The 19,909-nt window shown below is 45.4% G+C and overlaps 1 protein-coding gene and 1 pseudogene across 1 annotated transcript; one reads left to right on the top strand and one right to left on the bottom strand.

The window, feature by feature from the left end:
- Positions 1-41: 41 nt before the first annotated feature.
- Positions 42-5,295, top strand: LOC123121916 (uncharacterized). The gene is made up of 8 exons (XM_044542009.1): positions 42-416; positions 1,731-2,815; positions 2,916-3,216; positions 3,352-3,558; positions 3,641-3,814; positions 3,962-4,162; positions 4,306-4,419; positions 4,530-5,295. The coding sequence occupies exons 2-8, from the start codon at positions 1,755-1,757 to the stop codon at positions 4,872-4,874; spliced, it is 2,403 nt and encodes an 800-aa protein (XP_044397944.1). The 5' UTR covers positions 42-416; positions 1,731-1,754; the 3' UTR covers positions 4,875-5,295.
- Positions 5,296-7,482: 2,187 nt separating this feature from the next.
- The window catches only part of LOC123120665 (serine carboxypeptidase-like 7), a 46,267-nt pseudogene continuing 33,840 nt past the window's right edge, over positions 7,483-19,909 (bottom strand).

Raw genomic sequence — 19,909 nt, 5'->3', positions numbered from 1 at the left:
CTGGAAGCGCGCGTCGATTGGTATGAGAGCAGCGTCAGGCGCCAGCCCAAACCCACCACCGCAACCCCCACGCGCTGCACGCCTGTGACACCCCCTCCCCTCGCCGCAGCATCATCAGCCCCTCAGCAGTGGCCGCTCGCTGCGTGCACCGTCCCCTCTCCTCCTCCTCCCGCGCCGGCCGCCGCCCCATTCCAACATTCCGCGCCGCGCACAGTAGAGGCTCCTGCGCCGCCCCTGCGACCCCGCGGGGAGGCGCCCGGTGCCGCTCGCTCGGCATTAAACCTCGCGCCGCCACTATTATTATTAGAAAAAGAAACAGAGGAGGGAGCAACCGCTCGGTTTGGTTTGGTCTCGCCGCTCCCGCTCCCGCTCGCGTCGCAGGGGCCGAGGCGGCCACTGCTTGAAGAAGAACCCCGGTGAGGACCGCCGATCTGTTCCCCTCCACAAAACCCATCCCCGAATCCCTTGCTGTTGCGCAGCGGGGAGTTTCCCGTGCTGAAGTGGTCGATTCTAGATTTCCTTTCGCTGCATTGCTTCTTCTTTTCTTCTCTCCTCTTCGTACTAGCTACTGTAGTTCTGTGGATGTGACTGTAGCAAGGGATCCGGCATTCCTTCAGTGCTAGATAACCATAGCAGGGGATCCGGCCGGCATTCTTCTTTCCTGTTCTTGCTCTTGTTCCTGTAATGGGTGTGTTATTTCCATGGCAGCTACCTCATCCGGTGAACTCCGTTAGACCAGGCATCTTGAATACGGATTTTGGTTCTGTTGGTGTCCGCATTTGTGAAATTCAGTTATTCAGCTATCTGATAGAGAAAAAAAAAATCTCTGGCCATTCGTAAAATTCAGTTAGTCAGCTGTCTGATATTTTTCTCTGGACATTCTTGAACTTCTTCGTGGTGGATTGCCGTGGCCGTTTGCTTGCAACCATGTGGATCGGAGTGAGTACTGCACTGCACTTGCATAGTTGCATAGTTTCTTGCTTTGCCCGGTGATGGGAAATTCCGGGCAACGACTAGGACGCGTCCATTGTTCTTAGAGTCAAGTACGTCGCTGGCGCCGAGTTTACATTTGGTACAGCTTGTCAGATCTCACAGTTTCAGCAGTACAGCTTTGTGTCCCTGGCGCTTGGGTCCAATTGGGAGTTGGGACCTCATTCTCCATCCAATGCAACCCAGTCCAACGGTCGTACACCCTCGCCGTGCCCCACCGCCATGTGCCTCCCAACCACCTCCATCCCCTCAAGTGAATTGCACTAGGAGACACATTACATGTACCCAATTCTCTTGTTGCTGTTGGGGCATTAATTTTGTTGGTTAGATGTGTCTTTTGGTGTGTGTTTTGCATAGCTGTCCAGATCTCGAGGCTTGATAGAGGAGTATTAGCTGTTTTATCCGGCGTCCTATCTCTTGTTTTACCACATAAACATTTGCTTCTTACTGTGATGGTCATTATGCTCTATAGTGGATGTCTTGCTGAAAGCTGCATTTTATATTGAGTGCTGTGGACGTTACTTGTCTGCTCTGAAATTCTAGTGCACAGTTCTACACAACTTTACTTTTTTTTTTAGTTGAAGCAAGTTACTATATGAATTGTTTTCCATGTGCCCTTTACCATGGCATAATCATCATGATGGACCTTCCTGGATATCACTTTTTCTATCATGCCTATTGGCTCACTCAAGCTGCTAGGCATTTGCTCATGTTACTAACTTTGTTAATGTTCTGTCTAGGTATCAAGTTTCTAGTACACTCAAATGGGTGCTAGGGAGAACGGGGAAGAGAGGAATGACCATTCAACTGATGTGGAAGTGGAACGAGATGCTAAACTAGGGAAGGAAGCTGAATCAGAGTATGAAGCAGCTAGAGACTCCTTTTCATCTCAAGGTGAGTCTAACAGCAATGAAGATACTAAAGCGAAAAGAGTCTCAAGGGTTCCGAAGAAGCTAGCAAAAAAGGAGACCAAGCCAAACAGCCCACGTCTGGCCAGAACTAATTCCACTCGTCTAGTCAACAAGAAGCTGCAATATATTTCACCAAACAATAGTCCGAACAAAGCACCGAAGCCAAGCAAAGCGGCTAATGGTGTTAAAACTGTTGAAGTTCAAAAGCCAGAAACTGTGGAAGTTACTTCTTGTCCTTCATCTGATGTGTCTGAGGAAACAAATGATAAAGCTATTGAGGGCAGAGCCACCGATGATAAGTCCACCGAGGGCAGGGCCAATGATAATAAGACCACCGAGGGCAGGGCCGATGATAATAAGGCCACCGAGGACACAGCTGCTGATGATAAGGCCATTGAGGGTGTAGCGACTGATGATAAGGCCATTGAGGGCGTAGCGACTGATGATAAGGCCATTGAGGTTATAGCGACTGATGATAAGGGCATTGAGGGTGTAGAGACCAGTGATACAGCCATTGAAGAAGCAAAGGAAATTGATGTCTTAGACGAAGCTCCGAAATGTGATCAGAGTACTGGCACTGATGATGAAATTGCTGATACTGAACAGAACATACTTGATGATGACAACTCAGTAGCATATGAAAAGAATGATGAGAAGATTGAGGAATTAGAATCAAAAATTGAAAAGCTGGAGCAAGAGCTTCGTGAAGTTGCTGCCCTTGAGGTTTCTCTCTACTCTATTATGCCAGAGCACGGATGTTCATCACATAAGCTGCATACGCCAGCTCGGCGTCTGTCTAGGTTATATATCCATGCATCAAAGTTTTGGTCCCCAGATAAGAAAGCTTCTGTTGCAAAAAACTCTGTTTCTGGGCTTGTGCTTGTAGCAAAGTCTTGTGGCAATGATGTTTCAAGGTAAATAAACGGGTCATAGTATGTCTTAACTCTTTATTCTGCACATGGCCATGAGTATTAACTCCTGCTAATTTGATTTAAGAATCTAATTTTTATGTAGGTTGACATTCTGGTTATCGAACACAATTGTCCTACGAGAGATCATTGCACAAACCTTTGGCATTTCAAGCCAATCACCTGCAGTTATGAATGCTTTCACTAGAAACAGAAACAGTAATGCAAAAAAGCTTTACAAGAATTCCCCGCCAATGCGATGGAAAATGAATTCCGGTGGCAAGCATGCTAGACCTACTATCATGCAGTTTCCGGATGATTGGCAGGAAACTGGCACTGTCTTGGCTGCATTAGAGAAGATTGAATCTTGGATCTTTTCTCGGATTGTTGAGTCTGTGTGGTGGCAGGTAAAGGTTCACCTCATTTTATCCTGGCAATTTTGTCAGAACCTTAAATTTGACCTGCTAGCTGTAAAACATGACTATGAAAATATTTCCAATTCAGTCATGTTGTCAATATTCTGATCGGTATTTCTTTCCTAGGCACTGACACCCCGTATGCAAACTCCTGTTGAGGATTCATCAACTCCAAGCATTGGGAAACCGTTAGGACATTCTTCAGCTGATCAGCATCAAAGCACTTTTTCGATTGATCTTTGGAAGACTGCATCTTGTGATGCGTTCAGCAGAATATGCCCTCTTCGTGCTGGTGGACATGAGTGTGGCTGCTTACCAGTATTGGCCAAACTGGTAAGCTTTAAGTTTCTTTTCATCATTTGAAAAGAATAATATTCTTTTGAGATATGTTTATGAGCTGCTCTGTTATCATCAGGTGATGGAGCAATGTGTAGCCCGTTTAGACGTGGCTTTATTTAACGCCATCCTCCGTGAATCAGAGAATGAGATACCATCTGATCCAATATCCGATCCGATTCTTGACTCCAGGGTTCTGCCAATTCTAGCTGGCAACTTAAGCTTTGGATCAGGCGCACAGCTGAAGAATGCGGTATGTACCTAAGTGCAGATTGAAACCACATTGTTTTGGTTTGATGCTTTCAATTCCATGAAGAACAAACTAGAATAGGGCATTTTGATGATCCTCCTTCCAAACAAATTCTACCATTAAATGTTGACACGGGAAATGACTCCCCAGGTTGGAAGCTGGTCCAGATTGTTGACGGATATGTTTGGCATGGACGGTGATGACTCTCACAAGGATGGCCAAGGTGCAGGGGGAGATGGCAATAGCAGAAGAGATGGAGCTGAATCCAATTCTTTTAAGCTGCTCAATGAGTTGAGTGATCTTCTGATGCTTCCGAAGGACATGCTTCTTGAGAAGTCCATCAGGAAAGAGGTGTGTGTCCGTGCATAACTCCTTGCTACACTCCTATCATAGGAGTCCTATGTCCTCAAAACACAAGATGTTAAATTGTTACGATTTCATCTTATATGGAACTGTCAGATGTGGTGTAGTTGAAATTTTGAATTTTGTGTTAGGTCTGCCCGTCGATTGGCCTTCCACTAGTAACAAGGATACTCTGCAACTTCACTCCAGACGAGTTTTGCCCTGATCCTGTTCCTGGCATAGTTCTAGAGGAGCTGAACTCTGAGGTATGTGCTCTCTTGCTGAAGTTGAATGAATCCATTGCGCTGTGCACACAGAATGTCATGAAGGTAATTATAACTACACTCTATTGACCTTTGTCATTAATATCGCACAGAGCTTGCTTGAGCGCTTCACGGAGAAAAATCTGATCAGTACATTCCCATGCACTGCTGCTCCTGTTGCGTACCGCGCCCCTTCATTGGAGGATGTAGCGGAGAAAGTGGCAGACACGAGTGGCAGCGCAGAGGTGGAGCAAAGGGCCTTGATGGTCCAGAGGAGAGGGTACACCAGCGACGACGATCTGGACGACCTAGGCTCCCCCTTGATGTCCCTCTACGACCGGAGCTCTCCGCCGTCGCCTTGTGACGGGGTCGCACATTTCAGTACTCGCCAAGAAGGCGCCGTGGCAAATGTAAGATACGAGCTCCTAAGAGAAGTATGGTCGGAGCACCGTGATTGAGCGAGCGACCTGCAGGACTTGTTTGGCTGTTGCTTTGCATAAAAGGGCGAACCAAGTGTTAGGGGCGTGAAGAATATGGTTTTGCATCCGGCACCGAACAATCAAAGAGGGATGATGGCTCCTCGCTGTTGTTGTTTCCTTTGCCCCCCTCAGATTTGTCCACTGCAGAATTTCTACCCTTCATTCGTTCGCCGGTGAGCTCGTTCCTTAGTTGCTTTTTCTTCTTCTCATGTACTAGCATACATAGTGGAAAATTGCAAGGAAAGGATGGTGAATTCGATACTGGGTGTAAAATATTAATGCGAGTATGGACTTGTGGTGTAAGTAAAGGCTGGAAGAAGGGGAGTATGATCCTGGCCTGGGTACCTCGCCTGTTCCTTGTGTGTTTGATCATGACTGTATGTATCTCTCTTCCCCGACAGTTTGCACCTCTGGTCACTGGTGTTGTGCGTGCCTGAGCTGTTTCCACTTTTCTAGTCTGGCTCCCACCATTGGCCGTGCTGTCCAGCAGAGTAGAACACAACAGCTGCTGCCCTTTTGCATTTCTGATGGGAATGAACACCAGCAGGAGTGAGTGCTGTGCAAGGGATGACGGTTTTAACGGCATACTCTGGTCGATTGAACGCTGGTACAAGCAAACTAGCAAAGCATGTACCGGGACATGACCTGTACCTGGACTGAACGGAGATGTTGTGTGCGCCAGTTCTTGTGATGGCAAAGTCAGTTGGCACGCTGGCAGCAACGGAGAAATCGGGAGCAGGACCGATGCAGCCACCAGCCGGATCTTTGCAATCGGAGCATTCCTTAGTTGCACAATTGTTAGCAAGTTCATGGTTCGGGGTTCCTTTGATGGACTCCCTCCGTAAAGAAATATAAGATCGTAGCAATCCTAGTATTTTATGTTTTGTCACCGGCCCGTACGTTTTCCTTCCCTTCCCCTCGTAACCGGCGGCTTCGGCAAACTCTTTCCCTCCAGGCTCCGCCAATTAGTCCATGGATTCGCCTCCCCTCCTTCTGTCACTCCGGTGGCTGGTGGCGGGGAGGGGAATCCCGGTACCTCGACTCCTGCTAGTCGTTTAGGTATGGGTTTTTTAGTTCTCACATGGACGATGTTCAGACGGTCGGCAGCGCTTCTTCTTCGGGTTGGTCTTCCGGACTTCGATCCTTCTAAAGTTTGTCTGTCTGAACGGAGTCGACAGAGCTCCAGTATATATTCCTGTCACTCATTAGGGTGGTGAGGACGTGATGTTAGGGTTTCTCATCGTGTCTGCGCGATGACGAGTTCTGGTGTCACTTCGGATGGACTCAAGGCTTCAACGATCATAATTGCGGCTCCATGGCCCTAGCCCTCAGAGGCATCGACAAGGTCAGACCCACTACATAGGTGAGCGACGCCGGCGGCCTAGCGATGATATTTGTCGTTTGGTGGTCCATCATACCTGGCCATAAGTTGGGCCGGAATGGGCCTAAAAAAATTCGCAACAGAAAAGCTAGGTTCGGGCCTGGCCGGGGCCAGCCTTCAGGCCTAGATTCCAAGCCCAAGCCCGACCCATCAATGGAAAAGCCCTTCAGGCCTCTTCCCTAAAACACACAAATGCAAAGCCCAAGCCCGGCCCAACCTGGCCTTTGGGCTCAAAACTTAAGCCTAGGCCCGGCCCGTGGGCAAGAACGGGTCGGGACGGGTCGGGCTATTTCAGGTCCGGTCGGGTTGGGCCGACCTGGCTAGGTTTCCCATGGCCAGGTATATGGTCCAGGGACCTCAATGTAATTTTTATCATGTGTGAGATGCTTTATATTTTTGGTGAACTTCTATAATATATTTGCTTCATTTTCACAGAAAAAAGATTACCTGTATTTTGCCTCAATTTTATTATGTGGGCGGTATTGACTACTAAATATGCAAGAGTAATCACTATGTTATTGCCTCTATGTCTTTTTGTGGCGGCAAACTTTGGCTTCAAAACTAAAGGTTTTTTGGGTTGAGGACCATCTTTCTACTTGCGTTTGAATGATTAGGGTGGAAGATTTTTTTTGAGGGTAGATTAGGGTGGACGATGTTGCCGCATGACACTATTAAGTAGAAATGGTCCATCTAAGCCCAAGCCCAAGCCGTGAAATCATGGTTTGTTGCCGCTCTCCCTGTCACGCACGGGACGGGAGACGCTAGCACACAGTGTCGCTAACATGAGGTAATCAGCCCACTGGTGTAAGTTCCCTCCATTTATATTTACTCCACATATTAGATTTGACTGAAGTCAAACTTTGTAAAGTTTGACCAAGTTTATAGAAAGCAATATAAACATTTATCATAACAAATCTATATGATATGAAAGTACATTCAATAATGAATCTAATGGTATTGATTTGTTATTGTATAAGTTAATATTTTTGTTTATAAACTTTGTCAAAGTTTACAAAGCTTGACTTTGACCATAACTAATATGAGTAAAAAAGGAGGGAGTAAAAGGAACACTTTCATGAAATATATTTTTTGGCCATGAGAGTGCCGTATAAAACTATTCCCTCATTTGAAAAATAGTTACTTGAGGTCAAGACTTTTGTTGTACATGGAAAACCCCAATGAACCCAACATGACAAATATGACACATCACAGAAGCTTATTATCCAGCCAGCGTTGATCCATGGCAAGACTTTCCTTAGGTCGATATTCTATGGCTGAGTGCCCACCACCCTATAAGCAATTAAACAATAATTACTGCAGCATCACATTGTTTCTTCTAACCAATCCTAGAAATAACTTTATATCATGGAATGGAAAATACAAGATAATGTACCTTTAATGTCGCAAATGCCATATGGTTGGCGTATGTGATTGTAAATCTACATCAAAGACAACATAAACAAAAAGAAAATTGAAACATCAAGCATGTACATCTTTTCACAAATTCATTTGCTCTATTGATGTGAACCTTTTCTTGTCTATGTTAAAACTACTCTACACTACATCCTAGTGTGTGGGGTACTAAAATAAATAGAAATATTAGATTGCTTTTCTTATGAATGATAATACTTATATACATAGACAATTTTACCCTCCCGCCTGACCACCGAGATGCCATGCTCTCCAAACATCAACTATCGAGAAGTTGAAGGATCTAATCCATGCATCTGTGCACAAAAATGGAATCCACATATCATGGTCCCGGCTGCATTTAGAGGTCATTATTTCAAGATGCTGATCAAGTTTCAATCAACACATGTAAATACCAAGCAGAGAAAAATCACCCGAACACAAGTGCGCGGTAGCCCTTGCTTGTGAGGTTGAAATGGTAGTCTATGCTGCTTGGGGCATCAAATGAATAGGACATACTTTTTATGCATCTCCTAAACTCTCCAATTGTTCCCTAGATGGATGCAAAGAGTCAACGAGTCAACAATGATTTGATGTTTGGAAATCCTACAATAGTTATCTATGCAAAGGTTAAGGTGGTGCTCAGATGTCTACTCTTAATAGCTAGAAGTTCCCAGATTGGCAAAGCATCATTTATTTTTATGGGTCCGAACTAGAATGATGTGAAATAAATATGTTACTTAATTCTAGGACAATTTAGTCAATGTTGCTACCTGAATTGCCCCAAAAGTGTTGAATTACTGCTCAAGCCAATTCATCCACAAGTACGAATTGATGGAGAGAGGAGGACAATATATTTCAATACACCCCTCACATCTAGACATTTTAGTCCTTGGACATAAGATCGATGTAGGCCACATAATATATATCTTAATACCACGCTGGTAGGGTCTTGAACTCGAGACCTGTTGGCTTTGATACATTATTTAATTCATGCTATATCCAATTTATCCAAAAGTCCAAACTAATATTGAGAGACGGACAATATATTCCAACAGGAAGGCCCGCTAAACCAGCATTCGACATGACCGTTGGACTACCATACACATGGCAAAAGCTAACATGAACTAAGATTGGCAAATACAATAAGAGATGTGCCAGAATACTAGTAGTTGCAATTAATTAATTCCTTCAAATGACATGATATGGATGCAAAGCAAATTAAATATGCCATATGCTAACTACTTAATCATGTATATATTGTTTTCCGTGCTAGTACAAAGGGAAAATATGTCATATTGTTGGTTACCTGCTTCACCCCAAGAGCATATCTGGTGTAGTCGATGTTCGCTCAAATATCAGATAGGTAGTAACGATATGCCTACATATGAGAATGCAATTGTAGACAAAGTTTACATCACATAAATATAGAAATATAATTCTAACTGAACTAAAGAACATTTCTATAAAGTTACTAGTTTAGGGTGAGTACTAGAGTAACCTACATTACAATTGATGGCAGGTTGTTGGGTAGATAGCTCACTTTGTTGGGTGTATTCTTCTGGCAGAAATGTACGTCTTAACAGATTGTGTTCACATTTGACCTCCAGGATGTGTTCTTTTTCAATTTCAGAAATGAGCTGCAATTAATACATGGACCAATATAAGATACACAAATCAAATGGTAGCTTGTATAAGTATTTTTCTAGCCTAGTAAGAATCTTACATCTTCAATAGTATTTAGGACCATGGCACACATTTTATTTCTTGGTCTTATATAGCGTCCTTTACAGTTCTTCATTAGTGCCTTTGAAAAAGGAGAAGGAAAAAATTTGTTACCACTGCAATAGGTGAATGTGAATTTGGAATTTCCTCGTATATTTGACTAGATATAATTCCGACACCTTGAGCATACGGTATTTGGAAATTGTTATCATAAAACATGGAGTCTGTAATTGGGTTGCCGACTAGATAGCCCTACAATTAGTTAACATAGTAAATAATAAGGATAATGGTAACACGCCTTGTATTCCTTACTATTATTTGGTGTACTTTATTGAATGAAACTATTAGTTACTTGAATCTTAGTGAATTTACTTGCCTTGATATTAATCCTGGGTTGCTTCCCTTGTTTGTTTTCTGAAGCCAAAATGAAGATCATGTTAGGACTAACTACTAGGATAAGAGGCCATGATTAATCACAAGTAACACTAGACATGAATTGGCATAGCTGTCTATTTACTACACATACAGACCGATGAACTGCAATACCTTTTATATATAATTTTCTACTTACATTACCAGATTATTGTATCAATATTTATTTTATAATATGTGTACAACAATTTCACAATCTTTGGGTGGGATTTCTTGACTCCCAGCTTATCCCTGGCAAGCCAGATAAGATTCGGTGGAAGCTCGCCACCTCAAGCGAGCACTCTTCCTCCTTTGCCAACAATGTGCAATTCCTTGGCATCACATCCACAAGAATGACTCGTGTCGTTTGGAAGCCATGCATGGACCATCCAAGAGCAAGTTATATTCTTGGCTCGTCATTCAGGTACGGATACTGTTGACTAATTGGTTGCAAAAGAGAGGTTAGCACAAATGTAGGGTTTGTAAGCTTTGCAACTCCAATCCTAAAACGATGATAAATCTTCTTTCCGAGAGCAAATTCTCTAGACATATTTTGGTGGGGGTCGCATCATGGTTAGGCCTCCACGACTTCCGTCCCAATTTGTGGTGCAGTGATACATCCGTCAGCTCGTTGTGGAGGAATGCCACCACGAGAATCACCAAGCCAAGAACCGACGATCGTGGATAGAATGACCAAACCCAACCTAGACTAGACAAAACGTACAACCCAAGGCATGGAATGAAGGACCATCTACTACAAGAACCTGAAACCCAATCTGCAACAACGTGACCAAACTCGGCAACCATCATGATGAAGATGGCATCGACTAAAGCTAAAGCATCATAGGGACAAATCCATCACTAGCCTTGAGCCAAACAACTTGCATGAGCATAGGCGCAAACATCTTTGAGAAATTAGGCCACTAGCCAAATGTTGTTGGACCTATGCCACCCATTCCGTAGAAGGGGGGCCATGGGATGGACACACAGACTAGAGGGAGCAGGAGGGCGCACACGAGTACTAGGGACGAATACAATCACGACCTAGAACCTACGAGGGCAGGGCAAAGACACACCCAACGAGTAGCACGAAACAAACAACCTTTAGTGTCCGAGTTGTTGTAAGGTAAAACCCCGAGAACCCACAAACAACCAATGACCAGCCATCACACAACCATGACCAAAACCGCCCACTCATTGGATAGGAGTCGAACGTAGGCGGATGTGCCAGATCTGGCTGAACCACCGCTAGATTAGGCTAATAACAACCAAGATCAACCTATTCCACGACCAAATAATGAACAAGATAGCTGCAGACATAGACATGTAGACTAGGCGTCATGCAAGCGACGATGATGATCCAGGGCGAGCCCGCCGCAGCTGACAACCACATCAACTGGTGGTAGCGAACATGGAGGGATTGGGGGGGGGGGGCTTGGGTTTGTGAGCAGCGTCAGGCCAATGGTTTTAAGTAGGTTGGAGTTGGGGTTCACAGCGATGAGTCTGGGGACGACAACGAGCTAGGGTGACCCCGTTGCCCTCATTGACCCTGTGTGCTTGCTGACGACGTCAGATGGTGGTGGCAAGGGAGTGGACGACATGTGGAACTAGAGTTTGGAGCGGTGTGGGGCAGACTGTTTTTGGTGAACTTTTGCGTTAGCCCCCGCTATTGAAGTTTTTGTAATCTTGATACTCTATTTCACTATCCTTAGTTAGGGAAACAGCCAATTTTTTGCCTCCTCTTGAGAAAAACATATGTACAAGCTTATTACCTTGTGAAATGTGTTGGGCGATAATTGGGGACACCTTTCCAGCATATGAACTTCCTCCAACAAAGAAAGGATTTGACTGGTAGCGTGAGTGATCGATAAAGCACTGTATCAACGTGCATAAGATGGTAAGAAAGCCATTCAACTACAACAATAGTGAATAGAAAGATAAGTTTCACCTTGTTCAGAAATGTTACGATGTGCAAAGTAGACGAGAAATCCCTAACATCACGATGACTTTCTAGATCACGAGCATATGAGAAACCAGTACCCACTGGAGAATCCAACAAGATGATGCTTGCCACCTGAATATAGTACATGCTTATTGGACAGGAGATGTGGATAGGAACCTCTGGAATGTTAAGATTAAATAATATCTCACCTTGGACCATGAATCGGGATTATAGGCCAACTCTGGAAAACTACCATTATAAGGTGCAAGAACGAATTTCATTGGACCTGTGAAGCAAATATTATGTATATCTCATGTAAAATATCAACAAAGATCGATCTGGTGGTGAAAATAATATGATGTGGTCAGTGAGAGAAACTATATTTTTTATAAGCCAGCCATTCAGTCGTTTTCAACAAATTTTGGTTGTGTGTTCAGTCATCTAGAGCGGAGGGTAAAAATGCCTTCCACTATTGCATGTGCACCTGCATCAGGAAATACATGCTTACTAGATAACTTCATTTATTGTCAGGCATGAGATAGCACATCTGTTGTTATGCTACACTCTCATGATATAATACCATATCCTCTCTTTATTCATTTAATTGTATGCCACAACAAAATGGCTAGTTGGCGTGTATGATACTTGCTATGATATCCCCATTACGAAAGGTCTTATCTTACCCAATAGTTTGCTAGGGATTCACACCCATGTTATATTACAAAGAGGTATTTTAAGAGGAGTCCTAGCGCTCCACGTGTATTATATCTAAAGCTTGTCATGTAGGCAAAACTTGAGGGGCACCCTATTAATGAGTAAAGAAATCTTTACCATATCCTAGTCTAGATATGGCTCTTAACATCAAAATCATGAAAACCAATGCCTCTTGTCTAACAGAACACCTTAAATGACAGCAATTTTAGATACACTCTAAGATAAAAGGCATATTTAACAAACTGTCATCTAACTCCTACACCATTTAGTTTTACATGAAGGTTCATGTTTTCATCCTTTCCCTTTTCTCGAGTATTTAACAGAAAACTACCACAATTCGTGGAACTGTGCCTATAAACTACCACTTTACAAATTTGTGCGGAAAACTACCATTTTTTCACTAATCTTTGACTAAAAACCTCCATGTAGGAAAATTGTCCGATTCGACTCGTTTAAACTCGATTATGATAGAGTTGGCCCACACGTCAGAGTAGAAAAAGCAATCAGCCCCCCCAGCTCGCCCATCTCGCCGGGGAGGCACACGAACGCCGGCTGCCCCCGCACGCTCCAGGGCGAGCAAGATGGCCGGCGGCGGAGACACTACCGCACTAGCTGCTTGTGTATGGTGTACCCAACAACGTCGGAGTTGCCAGGCTAGCTAGCCATGGCCATGCACTACTGCTGCTCGTTGCGGTCGGAGTTGCCACTTGCCAGGCCAAGCTGCGTAGCGGCCATGCTGGCCTCGCTACACGCTGCCGTGAACCGCATCGCACCTGCTCGCCTCGTCCGTTCCGCGCTGACGCGCCGCCGCTGGCTGCCATGCTCTGTCGTGAGCCGGTGGTCGCCGTATGTACCCCACAGGCTTCGCCGACTGCGTCGGGCGGACCTCTCCGCCTGCGACGACCTTGCCGACCTCGCCGGCGCCGCCAGCGTTTCCCATCTCAGGTGCAGGTTCGGACCACCTCCCCCTCTTTCTCGCACGCGCTCCCTGGTGGCTGCCGCCGATACGTCTCCAACGTATCTATAATTTTTTATTGTTCCATGCTATTATATTATCTGTTTTGGATGTTTAATGGGCTTTAATATGCTCTTTTATATAATTATTTTTGGGACTAACCTATTAACAAAAGGCCCAGTGTTAGTTTATGTTTTTGCATACAGTGTTTTGCAGAAAAGGAATACCAAACGGAATCCAAACAGAATGAAACCTTCGCGATGATCTTTCTTGGAACGAAAGCAATCCAGAAGACTTGGAGTTGAAGTCTGGAACTCCGCGAGGCAGCCACGAGGCAGGAGGGCGCGCCCAGGGGGGTAGGCGCGCCCCCCACCCTCATGGGCCCCACGGAGCTCCACCTACGTACTTCTTTCGCCTATATATACCCTTATACCCTAAAAACATCAGGGGGACCACAAAACCACCTTTCCACCGCCGCAACCTTCTGTACCCATGAGATCCCATCTTGGAGCATTTTCCGGCGCTCTGTCGGAGGGGGAATCGATCACGGAGGGCTTCTACATCAACACCATAGCCTCTCCGATGATGTGTGAGTAGTTTACCACAGACATTCGGGTCCATAGTTATTAGCTAGATGGCTTCTTCTCTCTCTTTGATTCTCAATACAAAGTTCTCATCGATGTTCTTGGAGATCTATTCGATGTAATACTCTTTTGCGGTGTGTTTGCCGAGATCCGATGAATTGTGGATTTATGAACAAGTTTATCTATGAATATTATTTGGTTCTTCTCTGAATTGTTATATGCATGATTTGATATCTTTGCATGTCGCTTCGAATTATCGGTTTAGTTTGGACTACTAGATTGATCTTTCTTGCAATGGGAGAAGTGCTTAGCTTTGGGTTCAATCGTGCGGTGTCCTTTCCCAGTGACAGTAGGGGCCGCAAGGCACGTATTGTATTGTTGCCATCGAGGATAAAATGATGGGGTTTATATCATATTGCTTGAGTTTATCCCTCTACATCATGTCATCTTGCCTACTGCGTTACTCTGTTCTTATGAACTTAATACTCTAGATGCATGCTGGATAGCGGTCGATGTGTGGAGTAATAGTAGTAGATGCAGAATCGTTTCGGTCTACTTGACACGGACGTGATGCCTATATTCATGATCATTGCCTAGATATTCTCGTAACTATGCACTTTTCTATCAATTGCTCGGCAGTTATTTGTTCACCCACCGTAATACATGCTATCTTGAGAGAAGCCACTAGTGAAACCTATGGCTCCCGGGTCTATTTTACATCATATAAGTTTCTGATCTACAATTATAGTTTCCTATTTATTTTATTTTGCAATCTTTACTTTCCTATCTATACAACAAAAATATCAAAAATATTTATCTTACTATCTTTATTAGTTCTCACTGTTGCGAGTGAGCGTGAAGGGATTGACAACCCCCTTTATCGCGTTGGTTGCAAGGTTCTTGATTGTTTGTGCAGGTACTAGGTGACTTGTGCGTTGTCTCCTACTGGATTGATACCTTGGTTCTCAAAAACCGATGGAAATACTTAGGCTACTTTGCTGCATCACCCTTTCCCCTTCAAGGGAAAACCAACGCATGCTCAAGAGGTAGCAAAAGGATTTCTGGCGCCATTGCCGGGGAGATCTACGCTCAAGTCAAGACATACCAAGTACCCATCCTAAACTCTTCTCCCTCGCATTACATTATTTTCCATTCGCCTCTCGTTTTCCTCTCCCCCACTTCTAAAACGATTTTCGAAAACCTTTGCCTTTTCTTCGCCCTCCTTCCGTTCGATCTTGTGTTACCATGTGCCTTCTTTTTGCTTGCATCTTCGCTTGCTAAAAGTTTATGTATCCTCATCCCCTTGCTAATCTATTTAGAGATCCAATTATGATGAACCAATTTCTAGTGATTTGAGTGCACTAGATTATCTTTATGAGGTTTTGCTTGAAATTGTGAATCTGAAAATTGTGATGAAGAAATTTATGAAGAGATTCACGATAGCTTCTTGAATAAAAAGCATGATTGCAATGATTTCACTATAAATTCTCTTGATGTCAATTGTTCTAATAATATACAAAAACCCTAAGCTTGGGGATGCTAGTTTTGCTATGTCTACTACTTATTGCAATGATCATGATTGGGGTGATTCTTCTTATGATGTTGAAAATTTATTTAAGCCCCATGATGAATATGAGATTGATAATAGTGTTTGCAATAATATTGAAAGTGGGTTTGGAAGAGTGTCAACTTTAGATCCCACATATTTGGAGAATGTTCAATCTTATGGTATTTTTGATAAAAGTGGGTTTGGAGAGGTCATGACTTTAGTTAATGATAATCCCACTATTTTGGAAGAGTGTTGTGACGCCCCCGATTCAATCGTACACTAATCATGCACGCAAATGTGTACGATCAAGATCAGGGACTCACGGGAAGATATCACAACACAACTCTACAACATAAATAAGTCATACAAGCATCATAATACAAGCCAGGGGCCTCGAGGGCTCGAATACAAGTGCTCGATCAGACGAGTCAACGGAAGCAACAATATCTGAGTACAGACATTAGTTAAACAAGTTTGCCTTAAGAAGACTAGCACAAACTGGGATACAGATCGAAAGAGGCGCAGGCCACCTGCCTGGGATCCTCCTAACTACTCCTGGTCGTCGTCAGCGGGCTGCACATAGTAGTAGGCACCTCCGGGGTAGTAGGGGTCATCGTCGACGGTGGCGTCTGGCTCCTGGGCTTCAGCATCTGGTTGCGACAACCAGGTAGAAGGAAAGGGGAGAAGAGGGAGAAAAGCAACCATGAGTACTCATCCAAAGTACTCGCAAGCAAGGAGCTATGCTACATATGCATGGGTATATGTGTAAAGGGCCATATCGGTGGACTGGACTGCAGAATGCCAGAATAAGAGGGGGATAGCTAATCCTGTCGAAGACTATGCTTCAGGCAGCCTCCATCTTGCAGCATGTAGAAGAGAGTAGATTGAAGTCCTCCAAGTAGCATCGCATAGCATAATCCTACCCGGCGATCCCCTCCTCGTCGCCCTGTTAGAGAGCGATCACCGGGTTGTATCTGGCACTTGGAAGGGTGTGTTTTATTAAGTATCCGGTTCTAGTTGTCATAAGGTCAAGGTACAACTCCGGGTCGTCCTTTTACCGAGGGACACGGCTATTCGAATAGATAAACTTCCCTACAGGGGTGCACCACATAACCCAACACGCTCGATCCCATTTGGTCGGACACACTTTTCTGGGTCATGCCCGGCCGCGGAAGATCAACACGTCGCAGCCCCACCTAGGCTCAACAGAGAGGTCAACACGCCGGTCTAAATCCTATGCGCGCAGGGGTCTGGGCCCATCGCCCATTGCACACCTGCATGTTGCGTACGCGGCCGGAAGCAGACCTAGCCTAGCAAGCATTCCAATCCAATCCGGCGTGCGCCGCTCCATCGCTGACGTCAAGAAGAGCTTCGGCTGAAACCACGACGTCGAGTGCCCATAACTGTTCTTGCGTAGTTGGTTAGTGCGTATAGACCAAATGGCCAGACTCAGATCAAATACCAAGATCTCGTTAAGCGTGTTAAGTATCCGCGAACGCCGACCAGGGCCAGGCCCACCTCTCTCCTAGGTGGTCTCAACCTGCCCTGTCGCTCCGCCATAAAGTAACAGTCGGGGGCCGTCAGGAACCCAAGCCCACCTCTACCGGGATGGAGCCACCTGTCCTTTCAGCCCCCTCATCAGAATCACTTGCGGGTACTCAACGAGCCGACCCGACTTTAGTCACCACATGTGTCATGTATATAAAGTATATAGTATAAACCCGTGATCACCTCCCGAAGTGATCACGGCCCAGTAGTATAGCATGGCAGACGGACAAGAGTGTAGGGCCACTGATGGAACACTAGCATCCTATACTAAGCAGTAGGATAGCAGGTAAGGGTAACAACTGTATCAACAATGACAGGCTATGCATCAGGATAGGATTAACGGAAAGCAGTAACATGCTACACTACTCTAATGCAAGCAGTATAGAGAAGAATAGGCGATATCTGGTGATCAAGGGGGGGGGCTTGCCTGGTTGCTCTGGCAAGAAGGACGTGTCGTCAACACCGTAGTCGAACTGGGGGTCGCCGGCAGTCTCGGGGTCTACCGGAAAGAAGTAACGGAGGGGGAACACAATAAATAATAGAGCAATCAAAGTATAACATGGCAATGTGTGGTGCTAGAGGTGACCTAACGCGGCAGTAAGTGATACTGGTGAAGGGGGAAAACATCCGGGAATGTATCTCCGGTGTTTCGCGTTTTCGGACAGATGAACCGGAGGGGGAAAGTTGCGTGTTTGCTATGCTAGGGATGTATGGCGGATGAACGGGCTGCATATCCGGATTCATCTCGTCGTTCTGAGCAACTTTCATGTACAAAGTTTTTTCATCTGAGTTACGGTTTATTTTCTAAGAATTATTAAAGTTTTAATTGATTTTCTAGAATTCCAATAATTCAAATTAAAAGCAGAATATACTTTTGCCACCTACTGCTATTCTAGCCCGTGTGTATGACAGTGGGACCAGTACGGTGCCGAGTCAGCAGGGTCAACAGTCAACATTGACTGGGTTGACTGGTCAAAACTGGGCTGTGGGGCCCAGGTGTCATTGGGTCATTTTCCTAACAGATTGCTTAAATCAGCCCAATTAGTGGTGGGGCCCTGCTATCATTGACACATTAAGTTAATTACAATTTAATTAGCTAATTAAGCAATATTTCTTAGGTTAATTAATCCGTTAATTAATTAATTAATTTATTTTTAAATAACCAGGGGGCCGGGCCCCACTAGTCAGTGGGCCAAAGGCCAGACTGGGCGGGGTGCTTAGCGGGCGAGGGCATGAGGTTGCCCGGTCAGAGGCCGAGCCCGGGCGCGGCCGTGGAGAGGCCGACTGGCCGGAGCTGCGCCCTGCAGCGGTGAGCCGAGGCAGAGGCCGGTCGCGGGAGGGCGGCGCGTGTGCGGAAGGGCGCAGCGAGCAGCGCGCGATGGGGGGGTTTGAGCGGGAGGCGCGACACGGGCCGGCGGGGCGGGCGCGACGAGCGCCGTGCGGGGCTGGCGCAGCAGTAGCGGGCAGCACATGCGCGTGCGTGCGGCAGGGGGTAAGGGAAGGACGAGGCCGACGGCCTCACCATCGTTGTAAATGAACGGGGGCGGCGTGGCTCGATGAAGCTGCGCGAGGAGGGGACGAGGACGCGGTCCGGCAGCGTCGTGGCTCCGGCGAGGGGGACTCCGAGGGGCGGTGGCCTCGGGGCCGAGTCCCAGTTCCAGATCGACGGCGGCGCGTGGACGGGCGTCGGGAGAGGCGACGCTCGACGCCGGTTGGCTGCAGCCCCAGTGGAGCGATGGCGGTCTTCGGGCGCGGGGGTGCCGGATGGAGGGGATCGAACAGGGGGCGCCCCTCCTCTGTGTGTCGTGGGTGACGGCGCAGGGAGGGAACGAGGAAGAGTGGGGATCGTGGGGGGATGGGGTGCGGTTAGGTTAGGGTTTGGGCTAGCGGGGAGGTTATGGGGGGAGTGGGTGGCCGGTTGGGCCTGGCCTGGTGGCCAGCTGGGCCACAGCCCAGCAGGGGGGCCCTTTTAGCCTCTGTTTATTTTCTATTTTTTGTTTTGTTTTTCTTTACAGTTTTGTATCTTTGTTGATCTAATAAATGAGTATAGTTAAATGTGCCACTTAGCACCTAAATACTAGGCAAGGTTTTGAAGCAGCACAGAAAGTTCCAAATTATTTTGAATAGTTTAACTATTTGTTTAAGTTGAAATGGTTCAAATAATTACTGGTGATTTAGTTTAAAATAGGTTAGGGCCACCTTTAAATATTCAAAAGAGGTTGGCTCCTACATGACAAACAGCTAGGGAATATTTTCAACCCATCAAACATTTTTCCTTATCAGTTTGAAGAAATAAAATTTGACTTGTTTTTAAAATTTGAATTTGAATCGGTTTCGAACTAACGCGAAACTAGCAACAGTAATCGAAGTGATGTGGCATCATTAGCAGAGGGTTACTGTAGCTTAACTACCCGGGCGTCACAAGTGTCAACTTCGCATGCATGTGGATCATGTTGAGAATATGTTATGTGATAGCTATTTTGTTGAATTTCCCTATTATCCTACATGTAATTATTATGAGAGAGGAAAATATGGTTGTAGAAATTTTTATCTTACTAAATTACCTCTCGTCATGTTGAGATTGCTATCGTCTCTTTCTTCTTCCTTGCATATGCTAATTTTTGCTTGCTATGATAATTTGTTTGCTTATAAAATGCCTATGCATAGGAAGTATATTAGACTTAGATGTGTTTATCACGTGTTCTATGATGCTTTCTTTGTGCTTTAATTCTTGTCTTTGGTGTGAGCATCATTAAAATCATCAATGCCTAGCTAGGGGCGTTAAACGATAGCGC

Source organism: Triticum aestivum, chromosome 5D, assembly GCF_018294505.1.
Source record: "Triticum aestivum cultivar Chinese Spring chromosome 5D, IWGSC CS RefSeq v2.1, whole genome shotgun sequence".
Taxonomy (NCBI): Eukaryota; Viridiplantae; Streptophyta; class Magnoliopsida; order Poales; family Poaceae; genus Triticum; species Triticum aestivum.
This window is presented reverse-complemented; position numbering and strand designations above follow the sequence as displayed.

Excerpts from the sequence above, each read along its gene's own strand:
- LOC123121916 (XM_044542009.1), top strand. The coding sequence starts at position 1,755 with ATGGGTGCTAGGGAGAACGGGGAAGAGAGGAATGACCATTCAACTGAT. Across the intron at positions 2,816-2,915 it reads TGTGGCAATGATGTTTCAAG|GTTGACATTCTGGTTATCGA; the intron begins GTAAATAAACGG and ends ATTTTTATGTAG. Across the intron at positions 4,420-4,529 it reads TAGAGGAGCTGAACTCTGAG|AGCTTGCTTGAGCGCTTCAC; the intron begins GTATGTGCTCTC and ends AATATCGCACAG.